We start from the raw sequence: 14,941 nt of genomic DNA, 5'->3' as shown, positions 1-14,941 counted from the left end.
AAACTCCATAATGGGTTATTTGATCTCCTCCATCATTGTCTTTTCCTTGGCTCTCCACAGAAGTACACTAGTTCTCAGTCTTTCAGCTACTGCAGGCATTCAAGTATTTCCAAAATGTTGCCCATGGATGAAATAGAAACCAGTTCCTAGTGAGAACAAAACAGGTGAAAATAGCAAAGGAGCTGTTGGCTTTTATTTTCTTAATGGGGTTGTCTTTGGTTAAAGCCTTTTGGCTCTTACTCTCTCTATTTTTTTGACATTCCAAATATAATTTAGATACCGAACCTAAGCGTCAGCTTCCACCTCATGCTTGCACTTTCCAGTCATTCAGTATCGGCTACCATGAACTCATGGGAGGCTAGATAAAAGGGAGGAGGCTTCAAGGGAAACGAAAGGCTTCAGGGTCAAATGGCTGAGAACGGAACATGGCTGCATACCAAATCTAGTGACCTTTCCAAAAACATGTTCTTTGAATTTGACTGGACAATGGGGGCAAGCAAGGGGAAGAACCTATGAGGAAGAAATGGGGAAAGTTACACTTGGGGATTTCAGTTTTGGCTTTGTCTTAATTGTGCTTCATTTGACCCCTAATATACGATATCTTTTCTCAATAAATGGAGTTGAGGATTGTTCTTTCTTAGAGACTCAAGTTGAGGCAGGTCTGACACTGAGTGAGTTATGTTTACTTGTAGACGGAAGCCATAGCTCTTCTTTGCATGAACCTCAGTGTTTCTTGATATCGCTTCCATCGATATCAGTATTTTTACTACTGTATATTCCTCAAAACAAAGACCAGATATTTTTCCCAAGACTTTTAAGATGGGACAATTCTATTAAATCTGATGAAGTTACAGTAATGGAAGCAGTTTATTTGTCTGTTTATTCTTCCCAGATCTCTTTTTGTGGGTTGGTTGCTGGTTGGAGGGATTGTTTTATATTTGGTGTTTCTTCTTTTCAGATGAAGATTATACCAGAAACTCATCAGTACTTTTGTCCTTCAGCGTATCTCCAGCACTTTGCTTCCCGTATTCTGATATAAAAACCTTAAATTTACTGTAACAGTTTGCTGCACATAGACCACAACCACAATTGTATAGCAAGACGGATATGCTGTAACAGGAAAAACAGAATTTAAGGACACAGTAAATCAAGTAATGGAAGGCCACAAGCCACAGCTCTGAATGTGCTGTTTAATGAATACTAATACACATTCTGGTAGAGAGAATGAGTTTGGGCTTCAGCTCGAGTCCGAAAGTTCAGAAGATTAAACCCCTGGTCCTGGTGACCAGCTCAGATTGGATCCTGTAACATTATCCTGAGACGTGTATATTTGACTTCCTTCGTTCATTGTAGGTTTAGTCTCAGGACCCGTTATCAACTGTGTTGCTCTTCTCTGCATTCTTTCTAGGGTCCAGTATACTTCATGTGATCTTGAAACTATCCCTCTGTTGATGCATTAGTTGTTTGGGCAGCTGCAGCACACCGCTGGCTTGTACTTAAGTGGTGGCCTACTAGGACACCTAGATCCCTCTCACAGTTGCTACTATTGAACCATTCTACAGTATATTTCTGCATTTGGTTTTTCTTGCCTATATGTAGGATCTTATTTTCTCACCACTGAATTACATTTTGTTGGATAGGGCATAATGTTCAAATCAGCCAAACCCTCCTGAATGTTGAGTTTATTGTTCTGACCAAGACTTCCTGACACACCAACAAACACACGTTAAATCTAAAACCCTTTTATTTTAGTTCAATGGCTGTGAATTATCATCATTCACAGCCCGTAATGAGTCTCAACCAGTTATAAATAGTCCCATGGAAGTCTGCCAAAGTTCTTTGGGAGAAGTCTGATAGGAACGCACCTTTATCTTACTTAAGTGAATCACATGGTCGTTAAGCGGATCCAGTTTTCCCCAATGACTTTGTTCGATGAATTATGTTCGCTATGTTTATTTTATGTGTAAAGCTTTATTTTAATAAAGTTTGAGGGGCGGAGAATACAGGCATTTCCTGTTAAATATCCTTGCTGAATGAATGAAAATGATTAAAAAGTTACGTGGCTTGCCTGACGAATTAATCATGGCAGAGAAAACAGACACCTGAATTACAGATCTGTGATAAAAGTACACATTTAAATCTAGGTGGTTTTGTGGTTTTGGGGGGGTTAATAAAATATTTGCAGTATGAATAACATGTCTTTTACTTTTTAGCTTCTGTTTGGAACTGTACTGTATCATAAACAGCCACTTTCTCTTTTTCTTTTTTTTTCTTATTAAAGTGTGGGGTCCCCTTTCAAGATGACGATGTGATTGTCCTTAATGGCAGTAAAGAGGACGTAGAGATGCTAAAGAAAAGAATGGAGGAGCGAAAGCTGAAAAGTAAATTAGGGAAGGTAAGGTCTAAATACATTTTCTGGAGTTATATGCAGATACAGGGATAAAATAAGGACAGGGTTGGCATGGAAGTTCTTGGTTCTGGAGGAATTGGGGGGGGGAATGGAACCAGTGGTGTTATTCTACCGGTTTTGGCGTACCGGTAGCACCAAAGTTCAGCGAAGAACAGACTGGTTCTCTCTGAGGAGCTGCAGTTGGGCCCGACCGCCTGCCCAGGCTCCCATACTCGCCTTTATTCCCTGCTTTTGAAGCGCAGCTGCTTTGCGTGGCACAGCAGATGGCCCTCATGGCAGCTGCTTGAAGCGACAGGGAGAGTGCAGGATTGCAGGAGGTGAGTCGGAAAGCCTCTGCGCGTGCGCAAAGTGCACATTTGGCGCACACGCACGTGCATACAAAGTGTGAGCACGTGCGTGTGTTTGGCATGCACGTATGTGCACGCAAAGTGTGTGCCTGCGATAAGCGTGCCCACCAAGCCACGCCCACTGAACCGGTGGTAACCTACTTTGAAACCCATCACCGCCTGGAACTTCAGTTTTTTACGATAATAAACGTTACTCAGATAATTTCTGCTCCCCAATAACATTGCTGTGCCCAGTGGAACTCATCACAGAACACCAAAGCGTAGTCTAAATGGCTTCTCAATAGCCTTTGAATAAGCAATTTTACATGCCAAAAACATCGGCTTCCGTTCAAGACACTTAACACGGTTCATTGGATTTCAGCCAATAGAGGTTCACAGCCTGTTAGATCCTTGACTACATTTTCACCAACGTTTGGTCCGTAAAGAATGTAACAGCTGTTGATTATCATAAAAAAAAAAATTTTTGACCTCTATCTAGAGGCAGAACCTTTAGTAAGCTGTGTGTCGCCAGCTTCTGAATTTCCCCCCAAAAATGTAATAAGACCAAATAGTATGAAAAGTGGGGAGAGAAAGCGGGGGAATATGGATGGAGTTAAGCCATGTCTGTAGCCAGCTCTATTCTTTTCAGAAGGTCCATAACCCCATCTGATTAGGCCAACTTTTAACCCTATGAGGCCCTTCTGTTGTTTTCAGTCCATTCTATCATTGATCAAAAAAAGGAGAAGTTTCACATTGATTTTCAATATTAAATATGAAAAAAACATTGAATTAATCTCTTGTCTTGTAATAATTCATAAAGTCTTGGATTATGCAGCCAAACAAAACATCCTAGCCATATATGGATTATGTATATCTGTATGTAATATCCTGGTTTTGAAGCCTAAAAGTGTTGATGGAGGCATTGTTTAGCAATAGGAATAGCACTTAGACTTATATACTGCTTTATAGTGTTTTACAGCCCTCTCTTAAGTGGTTTACAATGTCAGCATCTTGCCCCCAACAATTTGGGTCCTCATTCTCCCTCGAGCCGCTCGGAGCATCCAGAGACTGGGATGTGCTTCTGAGTCCTCTTCTTGCAGGCTGAGCTTTAGATGAGGAAACGCTCCGCCCCTCACGTGGTATCGCGCAGCGTCTCCCCAGTCTTTGCTCAGCCTCGAAGAGTCAGGCTGTGTTTTCAGAGAGCTCCTTGGCTGATCGTACATTTCTTGCCTATTTCTTGCCTATTCCAACTTCGTCTTCATAAGGTTTGCCTTTCCTTCCTCCTCCTGCGCAAAGGGTCTGGACTTAAGGGAAAAATTTCCCCGTCCCTGGGGCGAAGCTGTGGGCTTCGCAGCGCGATAGCGCGACCCCCCACCCTTATCAGATCGCGTCGCTGCTCTCCGCGTTGCCTCGTGGCACGCATTTCTTTTATTGCTGGATTCCCCCCACCCTAAACGCCGATCGGGAGGGTCATCGCCCTAGGGCCCTAGGAGCTGAGCTGACCAGCAAGCCCTCCTTTTCCGTCCCGGCGTCCCGACGGTTCAGCTTGCGGCCGCCATTTTGGCTCCGCATCGTGGTCGGGCGCCATTTTTAAATACTTTAGCTGCGGTGAATTGGAGCTCCAGGCCTTGGGTTAAAGCTTAGCTGCCCATCTCTTCCACCTGGCCCGCTCCTTTATTACTTGTTGGCCTCCCGCAGCCCGCTTCGGGGCGAAGTTGCAGCCCCCTCCGGTTTTATTTTTCTTGTCTGGAGGCCTGCTGCCAGAGGCCCCTCTTCAACTCTAGGCCTCAGGCGTTTATTTGACTGATTGGCCTGTACTGAGATACAGTTCTCCTGTTACGGTTACTGTTTCTATAGATTTCAAAAAAAAAAAAAACACCAAGAGTTCAATTCCTGACAGAGGGTTTTAATCCCATTGAAAAATCTGTGGCTACAATGCATATTATCCTTGATTTGCAGCAGCTTGTTTAGTGACTGTTCAAAGTTACAATGACATTGAAAAAAATAATAATAATAATAATAATAATAATAATAATAATAATAATAATAATAATAATAATAATAATAATAATAATAATATATATGATATTTTTAAAACCAGGGGCTGTTTAGCTCCTGAAGCTAATGTATTGCATATTGTCACCTAATGTGAAATACAAATACAAAAAAAAAAAAAAAATTCTTTTTGTACACCAATATTTCTCATAGATATATAGAGGTATACGTAGAACCTGTATATTCACCTGGTATAAAACATAAAAATAAATAAAGGGAGAAGAAAAATTACAAATTAGAGTATATATATTTCTGTTATCTCCGTACATAACAAATTCCAAAAGGGGAGCGGGCCAGCTTCATCGTCACCCGGCCTCATCCAGGCCTGATCTGGGCGAGCCAACCGCCCTTGCTAGTATTTATTATCTAACATGGCAGACGACAATCCCTCTAAACGTCCTTCCTTGAAGGCTAAGGCAAAGTCCCACTACTTGCGCAGGCAGGACAAGGAACCTAAGGGCTCTAGACAGGACAAGGAACCTTCCAAGGCCTCCCAACGTGACGCCTCAAGGCGCCACAAAGCGTTGGAAAAAGAGTCTGACAGGCGTTCAGGAGTCCCGCCCGGAGCCGTCATTACTTCCTCCTCCAACCACTTTTACACCCACTGCTGCTGGTCTGCGCCAGGACGAACCTCTACCTCCGAGGTTCCGCCTCACATCAGGGCTTGGATGGAATCAGCCATCCGCCAGAGCATTGCAGAGGACTACAACACATGACCAGATCAGTCTTCTCTCCATGAGCCTCCGAGCACGACTCTTTATCCATCAGATCTCCTTCCACAACCGGTCCCCCGGTTGATCAGGTACTCTCTCAGAGGGACAGCCCTCCTCCGGTTGGGGCCCAGGTGGAGGAGGAAGGGGACTTTGGGGATTTCAGGGAAGAGGAAGAGGACTCCCAGATGGGATCCTCCCGCTACAGTGAAACCCTCTTAGAGGCTGACATCATGAAGGGGAGATGTCGGAGGACGAGGGCACTTCCCCGACCAACCCACTTTTGGGGGCTGTTCAAGCCGCACATGTTCAAGTCCCTCCTCCTTAAGGCCAAGTATGTCTCTGGCCTTCTTCCCCAGTCCCCTGCAAACCTTCCCCCCGTCCCAGAGGGCCCGGAGGACTCCATTTTCACCCAACCAGTGGTGGAAGCTGAGGTCATCCCTTCCCCTTCCATCTTCGTGGATCCGGTAGCGAAGCAACTCACCTCCACAGGGACCCCTCCTACACCCTCTAGCCAAGACAAGAGATTCCTTAATCTCGATTCGGCACTATCTAGCCTTCTGAACATTCCGGAACTTGATGACCCCATTGTGGGTCTGGTTTTCTCCTCTACCCCTTGTGAGGCCCTAGAGGCCTTGAAACCTGATGACATGCGGGCGGAGTTGGTGCTGCGCAGGGCCCACCTATAATGACGCCTGGGCCATTAAATCAGCTATGGCCGCTCCTTTTTCACAAGGTCCTCTATCCGCTGGCTACGTCAGCTCAAGGAACACGTCCCCGCTTCCAATCTCAGAGCACACCAGGACAGCAGTAAGATACCCCCTTCCCGCCCAGATACCCTAGACCCCCTTCCTTCCGATCCCAGGACCGCCGGTCCCGGGCGACAGGACCAGACGCGGTGGCAGCTACAAGAGACTCTTTTTCGGGATCGGGAGGAAGGCCCTACCGCAGAAGGTGGAGCTTCTTCCTCCCTCCCCATTGGCGGCCGCTCAGCCACTTCGCTGCCCAATGGGACATATCCACATCCGATGCATGGGTTAGGGACACAATCAGGTTTGGTCTCGCCTGGAGTTCAGGTCCGCCCCCTGATTACTTCATCCCATCCCCCTCCTCAAGGGATCCCTCCAACGTGCACCAATGGATGCAGCCATCCATCATCTTCTTGACATCCAGGCCATGCAACCTGTCCCTCCGAATCAGAGAGAAAAGGGCTTTTACTCCCATCTCTTTGGGGTGCCCAAGCACTCTGGGGTTGGAGAGTCATCCTGGACTTGAAATGGCTCAACCGTCACCTTATCCAGCGTAGGTTCAATATGCACTCCTTGCAATCTATTCTTTTAGGCTCCAGGCGGGGAGACTGGTTATCTTCCATAGATCTTTCGGAGGCATTCCTCCATATTCCAATCAGGGCCCTCCCATTCAAATTCCCCAGGTTCTGTCATAATAGCCTTCACTATCAATACGTGGCCCTACCCTTTGGACTGGCATTGGCCCCCGGACCTTCACCAAGGTCCCGGCGGCCCTGGCGGCTCATCTCAGGAGCGCTCCCGTCCGCTCCACTGCTACTTGGACGTTATCCTTATTCTATCCCCGTCCAAATCCCAGGCAGTCAGGGATACCAGGGTCACCCTCTCGCCTTATGGGCACACGGGTTTCTAGTCAATTGGCAAAGAGCCAACTTACCCCTTCCACCCGAATCAACCTCTTGGGTGCCATAATTTATTCCGTTTCTCAAAGAGTTTTCCTCTCTCCGGAGAGGTTCCTTAGCATTCAAGCCCTGGTCAAACAGAGCAGCCGCTCAAGGAGGGTGGCCTTGCTGGACTTCTCTGAATTGTTGGGCAAAATGGTGTCACCCATCTCTATTATTCCCTGGGCCCGTCTACTCAGTAGATCCTCCAGTGGCTCCTGCTCCTGCTCCAACGATCCGGAAGAAGCAACTCAAGGCCAGAATCAGGGTCCCTCCAAGGGTCCTCTCGTTTCTTCTCTGGTGGACCAATCCCGCCATCAACAGAGGCCACCTCTTCGCGGTACCTCAATGACTCTCCGTCACTACGGACGCAAGCCTGTCCGGTTGAGGCGCTCATCTCGACTCGCTCTCGGCACAGGGCAAATGGTCGCCGACCGAGCAGAGGTGCAGTATCAATTGGCTAGAGCTTCACGCTGTCCATCTGGCCCTGTGCAGTTTTTCCTCAGATCCGCAAACATCACGTTCTCGCTCACGGACAACGCCACGGCCAATGCCCATATCAACAGGCAAGGGGGCACCCAGTCCATCCAGCTAATGAGGGAAGCCGAGCGCCTTTGCCGCTGGACAGAATCCAACCTCCTATCTCTAAAAGCCGAACACATCTCCGGAGTAGACAATACTCAGGCGGACTGGCTGAGCAGGGCCACGGTGGTCCAGGCAGAATGGCGTCTCCATCCATCCCTATTCGAGGAAGCGTCCAGAATATTCGGCCTTCCGGTGGTGGACCCTTTCGCTCTCCGTCCAACACTCAGCTTCCACGGTTCTTCTCCCGGTATCCGTCTCACCGGTCGGAGAATCACAACGCCATGCGTTGCCCATGGCCCCCAGGGCTCCTATATGCCTCCCCTCCGCTCCCGTTAGTTCCCAGAGTAACACAGAAACTCATTCAGGAGAGGGCAGACCTTCTCCTGGTGGCTCCCTATTGGCCCAGGCGTCCGTGGTTTGCGGACCTCCGCTTTTTATCGGTAACGCCCCATGGAGGATCCCCGGATTGGGTCCCCTCTCTCAGGGGCCCTTCTGCATCCGGAGCCTCATGGCTCCAGTTAGCCGTCTGGAGGTTGAGCGGATCCGCCTGACTAGTGAGAAGCCCTCAGTCAAGTCATCGACACTATTTTACGCCAGGCGACCTTCCACTACACGAATTTATGATGCCACTTGGAAGGGGTTCTGCAGTGGTGTAGCGGGTCTCAGATTGATCCCCTCTCTCTTTCTGTGGCTCAGATCCTAGAATTCTTCAGGAAGGCCTTCGCAAGGGCTCGCACCTAACACCCTGAGACTACAATTTTCTGCCCTCTCGACCGTGGTCTCCTGTGATAACTACGGTTCCCTTTCTCATCACCCCCGAATTAGATCTTTCCTTAGGGCGCCACCAACCTGTGCCCTCCCACTGTTCACAGGTTCCCCACATGGGACCTCATCAAGGTCCTCGTTTATCTTACTCGCTCCCCGCTCGAGTCTTTGAGGGATTCATCCCTTCAGTTTCTCACCTTTATGGTAGTTTTTCTAGTAGCTATTACTTCTGCTCGTCGAGTTTCGGAATTAGCAGCTCTGTCAGTCAGGAGCGATCTATGCGTGTTCCATGCAGACCGAGTGGTCCTTCGTCCCGGCCCCACCTTCCTACCAAAAGTCAACTCTCCCTTCCATAGGTCACAGGATCTGGTTCTACCAAACTTTTGCCCTAGGCCCTCCAGGGGCAGGGGGTCCTCTGGCACTCCCTAGATGTTAGAAGGGCCTTGCGTATATATATTAAGCGCACTCAATCCATGAGAAAGTCGGAATCCCTCTTCCTATCCTTTCAACCCAGGTCACTGGGGCTTAGGGTTTCTCCTTCAACCATCAGTCGCTGCATCAGGGCCACCATTGCGAGGTACTACTTTTCCCATTCCCTGCCCGCTCCGGGTGGAATAACCGCCCATTCCACCAGAAGTGCAGCCACCTCGGCGGCCTGGGCCACGCAAGCCCCCATCGCTGACATTTGTCGGGCAGCCACCTGGACCTCTCCGTCCCCGTTTATCAGACATTATAAAATAGATACGTACGCCTCAGCGGAGGCCTCTTTTGGCCGACGGGTCTTACAGAGGATCATCAGTGATCCGGAGGGGCCTTCGGGCCAGACGGAGTCCCACCCGTAGGACAGCCCAGCTTTGGTATGTCCCAGTCTCTGGATGCTCCGAGCGGCTCGAGGGAGAATGGGCGTTGGTTCTACCTGATACGCCCCTTCTCGGCGAGCCGCGAGGAGCATCCAGCCCCACCCTAATTTCTCCGTCTGGTGGGGACTCTTGCTTCAGCCAAGGAGCCAATAGTAGATTAGAAAGAATTAATAACCTCCTCTTCTCGTTATCGCAAAAACTGGGGAGACGCTGCGCGATACCACGTGAGGGGCGGAGCGTTTCCTCATCTAAAGCTCAGCCTGCAAGAAGAGGACTCAGAAGCACATCCCAGTCTCTGGATGCTCCTCGCGGCTCGCCGAGAAGGGGCGTATCAGGTAAGAACCAACGCCCATTTTACCCACCTTGGAGGATGGAAGGCTAAGTTAACCGTGAGCCTGGTGAGATTTGAACTGCCAAATTGCAGGCAGTTCATTCACTATAATACTGACTCACTCTACTACGGGTCTTTTCACGCATCTCAAAAAAACACACACCTCTTAAAAAAAAAAACACTCAAAACTTCAGCACACTACTTATGTAACGACCTGTAGGTCATTAGATAGGCATTATGTTTCATTACCCTAAGTTTGAAGACCATCAAGGAGAGGAAACAAAAATATGAATGTCCAAACTTAAAAGAAAAATAGATGTTGAATTTTGGGAATGGACTGGTAAGACTAGTCTTCCAGTAGATTTTGCAGTTGACCCACTCCACCAAATAATTGTTTTGTCTTATTTCAAAATACAAATTTGTTTAGAATCTAGTTAGTGAAGAGAAGGACCAGGGGAGACAGTGATAGCAGTGTTCCAATATTTGAGGAGCTGCCACAGAGAGGAAGGGGTCAAGCTATTTTCTAAAGCACCTGTAGGCCAGACAAGGAATAATGGATGGAAGCTGAACAAGGAGAAATTTAACCTGGAAATAAGGAGAAACTTTCTGACAGTGAGAACAATCAACCAATGGAACTGCTTGCCCTCGGAAGTTGTGGGAGCGCCATCACTTGAACCCTTCAAGAAGAGATTGGACTGCCATTTGTCAGAAATGGTGTAGGGTCTCCCACTTGGGCGGGGGGTTGGACTAGATTACCTTGTTACAAGGTCCCTTCCAACTTTGATTATCTGTTATATCTGTTATAGAATCTTGTTAAGGTTTCAAGATGCTCTAAGGTGCTTAGTGATCACACTGAGTTCAATCAATAATACCTTTTAAGGTCAATTATCGACCTACTCAGGAGTGAGAAAAGGGTTTTAAAAAACCAAAAGCCATCTTCTCTTAATTTATTTCTCTAGAATGAAACGATAGTATGCCATCTAGTGGATGACAGATTATACAAACATCCATCTCTTGAAATTAAATTTGCTTGACATATTTCTGTGTGTACTTTCGATGCATTGCTATGGTACACTTGGTTTTTTTTAGTAGTTGTCTTCTTTTTTGAAAACTCCGACAACCTAAACCTCATATAAGAGACAATTGATTTCCAAACTCAAATATAGCAACTTCCCTTCTTTGGTCCAGAAAACGAAGTCGACTGCATAGTTTTCATGCTGGCTTTGCTCATTAGACCTATGAACGCCTTACTTACTGGGGTGTCAAATCAATTTCATTGAGGGCTACATCAGGGTTGTGTTTGACCTTGGGAGGCCAGGGTGGGCTTGGCCAGCTTGGTGTCACTCATGTTGAGGGCACCTATGGTGACATGAACCCTCTGCCAGCAAAAACGGGCTCCCAAGTTCCATTTCCAGCTGCGACAGCCTCCTGCAATCCTCTGCCAGCAAAAACAGAGCTTGAGAGGGCACGCTGAGGTCCAAGTTCCATTTTCTCTGGCAGAGACACCGTGGGCTGGTCCTTCGCTGTTTCCAGGGCCAGATCTAAGCATCCCGCAGGCCATTTTGGCACCTCGGCCTTACTGGAATATCTGCCAGAAGTGCATATTGACAATACATCTGGATTCAGAATACAAATTTTCTCTTAGGACAAGCACGTTTGCTTCATAATTTTTTCCCAGTACATACTTATATACTTGCCTTTCAACATTATAAAATAAAAATGGACTTAGAAATATATAGCCTTGCCTTTAGATGAGTAGATTGTGTAGTTTTGGAAGTCAAAAGCAAGGATGAATGAATGTGTAAAGCACATCCCAGTCAAGAATATTCGTAGTTATCATATGTATCTTTGGATTTTGCTAGTCGCTGAGCTTCTTAAATCGTTTCTGCTTTGTTTCTTTTGTTTCAGAAGTCTAAGAAATCTAAAGCAGTAGAGACCATTGTGAAATCGGAAGCCGCTGAAGGTGAGTTGTTTACGTTGGGTTCGGTTATTAATGCAGAAAAAAGATTAAAGGTCTTATAAATCAAAATAAATAAAATGTATATTTTTATTCTGTTGTTTATTGCAAGGATTGTGAGCTCTTTTATTGTATGAAAACTATATATTGAGTGAGTCTGCAGAATCTTCTTATTGAATTAACTGGTTTTTTTTGGCTTTTCAGAGTACGTTGAATCATAAATTAATCAGAAGGTTGTTACACATGGTTATGCCAAAGAAGTTTAACCAAGGTTACCACAAAGATTATCAAGTTGCACAAACATTTATGTCTTTAGATTTCCCATTTTTTCCGATTTATTAGTGCTAGGTGTAATGTACTTGGTAAAACATGATAGTTGAACACCAAGTGATGAGATTGGAAAAAAGTAGGTACAAAGTTTATGCCGTTAAAACTTAACACAAATGTCCTCATTCTGAAAAAAAAAAAAAAAAAGTAGGCAAACATTGACAGTCCTCCTACTTTTTCCTCTTTTCTTTCAAAATTCAGTCAGTTGTTGCTTCTCAAGAATAGCCTGATGGAGACTTGTCTTCCTGTGTCAGTCACAAAGTAATATAATTGAAAAAAAGAGTTTCAATAATAGAACTAATCCATGCTGCACCGTTTTACCTTTTTTACCATTATACAGATTCACAGAGTCCATCTCAAGTAAATACTGCAAAAGATATTACGCAAACTGGAGAAAAGAGAAGCATTGCCTTCTGCAAGAGTACAGGTTTGTGTAACATTTTCAAACCTAATTTATAAATCCTCCATTCAGTAGTACTAGGTGAAGCTGTTGCAGCCAAGTGTCCTCTTCACTTCCATAAACTGAAAGATCAGAGTTTACAGAATTAAGTTCCTTTCTTATTGAGAGTACTTTCCCTATTGCTGTTAATCACGGTTAAGTGTTGAGTTTTAAACTTACGGAAACTAACCAGGCTTCCATCTTAAGTAAAAATTGAAAGTGAAATATGCAACTATGCTAAGCAGCTTGCTTGAATTTTGTTCTTGGCAGATCTAATTGACTGCTGTGTTGTCTTTAAGTTAGCAATACCTGAAAGATTCCCTGTTATGCCTCAGAGGACTAAACTTTTGAGATGTAAATATTTATGTGAAAAGTATATTGTATCCACATTTAGATAATTATACAGATGATGATTATTATGTATCTTTATCAAATCTTTTGGATAAAAAGTTATTCTGTTCTTAAAATAATATTTAGATACAAAAGTTAAAAATTAGGGAAACTAATACTTTCAAGCAACCTAAAATTTGGGGTATGACTGTTTAGTAAGGAATATATTGTTTATTTGTATGTACATGCTACTTTATCAATAGAGAACCCATGTTCCTTATTTTCTTTGTCCTCTGTTCTATGGCAGTCAGTGAAAAAGCACCATCTTTCTCTGAAAAAAGCATCAAAGGTGCAACAGAACCTGTGAAGAGGTCCTCTGTAGCCAGTGGGGAGAAATCAGAAGCGTACAAGTCTATTTTTACTTCCCACAGCTCGGCCAAACGCTCTAAGGAAGAGTCTTCCAATTGGATCACACACACCGCGTACTATTTCTGAAATAGAAAATTTTATGATTTCGAGCATGCCCTGCTTTTTGCCACCTGTTGCTTTCTTCTTATAGAAGCTTTTGTTTTAGGAAATAGTGCTCTTTTCAATAACGAAACAGCTTCAAAAACAAACCAACATAGTTTTGAAGAGGAGATCATTAAAAAAGGTAGCTAAACTTGGATTTTAAAGGGCATCTACTTTGAGTAAGTACTCATCATAAAAATGATTGCTTGATGTCCTTTTAGAAGTGAGGAACTGCTTATTTCAACTAGGTTCTGCTTAATCTGAATAATTAGGCTGCATCTGAGTACATAGCCACAGTTGGTATCTTGTAAGCATTTTCTATCAATTTACTTTAGTAGGAATTTTCAAAATTGTGAGTAGAAAGATAGAGGCCAGGATTACATCAACCTATTCGATTTTTGTCTAGATTTGTTACAGATGCCACTTGAGACATTTCCCTATCCTGTTGTCAAAATGTGAGATTAATTTAATAGGTCCTAATCCTGAAGATGATTCATGAACAAAATGTCCAAGAACGTTTGTGGAGTGATGAGCCACCATCACACTTTTGCAGTCTTTATTCTAGCTTGTTCATCTTTCGTGATATAGCTCTTGTTGATCTAAGAGTTCTTATATTGCTGATTGTTTTAAATTATCACCTTAATTCTGCAGTTTCTACAAAAAAAGAGCTAACAGTGTTTTGTAACATTCTGAAACCTTGTATGTTGAAATAAAACTAATTGAATAATTCATCTTGCAGTCTAGTATGTGATTCAGCTTTATGCAACTCAGCACAACTTTTTTTAAGATTTTGGATCAAAAGAATTGCAAACAGTGAACATGTAATTGTGACTTATGAACTCTTTTGGAGGCTAGTATTTGCGAAGTGTAGGACTCATAATTTGTTAGAAGTTGGATGAAAAATAAGAGATAGAATATTCCCTTGTTGAATGCAAAGTTCTTGGTAAAAAAATTAAGCAATCTTAAGTAGAGATGAGACATTCTGATGAAGGTATTTTAATGTTACATTCTCCTCTGAATAAAAAGTTTCCTCAGAATTCCCCAAGGCCTTAATGAAAAAGCCCTACTTCCACCAAAGACCAAAGGCTTTGACAAGTGAGAGTTGATACAGTGTTTCATCAATGCTGCAAAAGAGACTATTTTCCTGAGCATTGGAGTCTAGAGGATTGTCCCATCCTCTCCCCTCCGTCCGAGAAATTGGAACACCCAAAGTAATTCAGTGAAAAGTAAACACACACCATTGATCTTTAAGGCCTTGATTAGGACAGACAAGAATGCACAAGTGAATGTATGAACTTTCAAGATTTCTTCTAGAGAACTTCAGAGCTTCTGCATAATGAAGGAAGTGTTGGTTGATTGTTAGACATTGCTAGAGTTGTATTTGTACTATGGGAGGGGGTTGTCTTTGTGAATCCAGGTATAGTTGGAGAAGGAATCTGCAGTTGAGAACTCAGTGGTCAAGCAGGATCAGAGAGAGACATCTAATACTTCATTTGGAAAGGGTAGGCCAGAGATCAGAAAGGACAATTTGACAAAGCTGTTGAAATTACTAAATGTCACAAGCATGTTATTTTCTTTTTTTCAATGTAAGTAGCTAAATGAGTATATCAAAGGACATTCAGGTGAGTCAGAAAGGAGAAAGTCAAAAT

At 44.4% G+C, this 14,941-nt stretch overlaps 1 protein-coding gene across 1 annotated transcript in view; it reads left to right on the top strand.

Annotated features, from left to right (window-relative positions):
- Positions 1 to 14,023, top strand: part of RTF2 (replication termination factor 2) — a 69,536-nt gene extending 55,513 nt beyond the window's left edge. Inside the window, exons 6-9 of the mRNA XM_026664948.2 lie at positions 2,282 to 2,395; positions 11,638 to 11,692; positions 12,354 to 12,440; positions 13,090 to 14,023. Of these exons, the coding sequence (XP_026520733.2) occupies positions 2,282 to 2,395; positions 11,638 to 11,692; positions 12,354 to 12,440; positions 13,090 to 13,277 (444 nt within the window). The 3' untranslated portion in view covers positions 13,278 to 14,023. The remainder of the gene's footprint in view (positions 1 to 2,281; positions 2,396 to 11,637; positions 11,693 to 12,353; positions 12,441 to 13,089) is intronic.
- Positions 14,024 to 14,941: the final 918 nt, after the last annotated feature.

This window comes from Notechis scutatus, chromosome 3, assembly GCF_049901735.1.
Source record: "Notechis scutatus isolate UNSWTSFEM ecotype Mainland chromosome 3, rNotScu1.2, whole genome shotgun sequence".
NCBI lineage: Eukaryota > Metazoa > Chordata > Lepidosauria > Squamata > Elapidae > Notechis > Notechis scutatus.
Note: the sequence above shows the minus strand (reverse complement) of the source record. Positions and strands in the feature narration are given on the sequence as shown.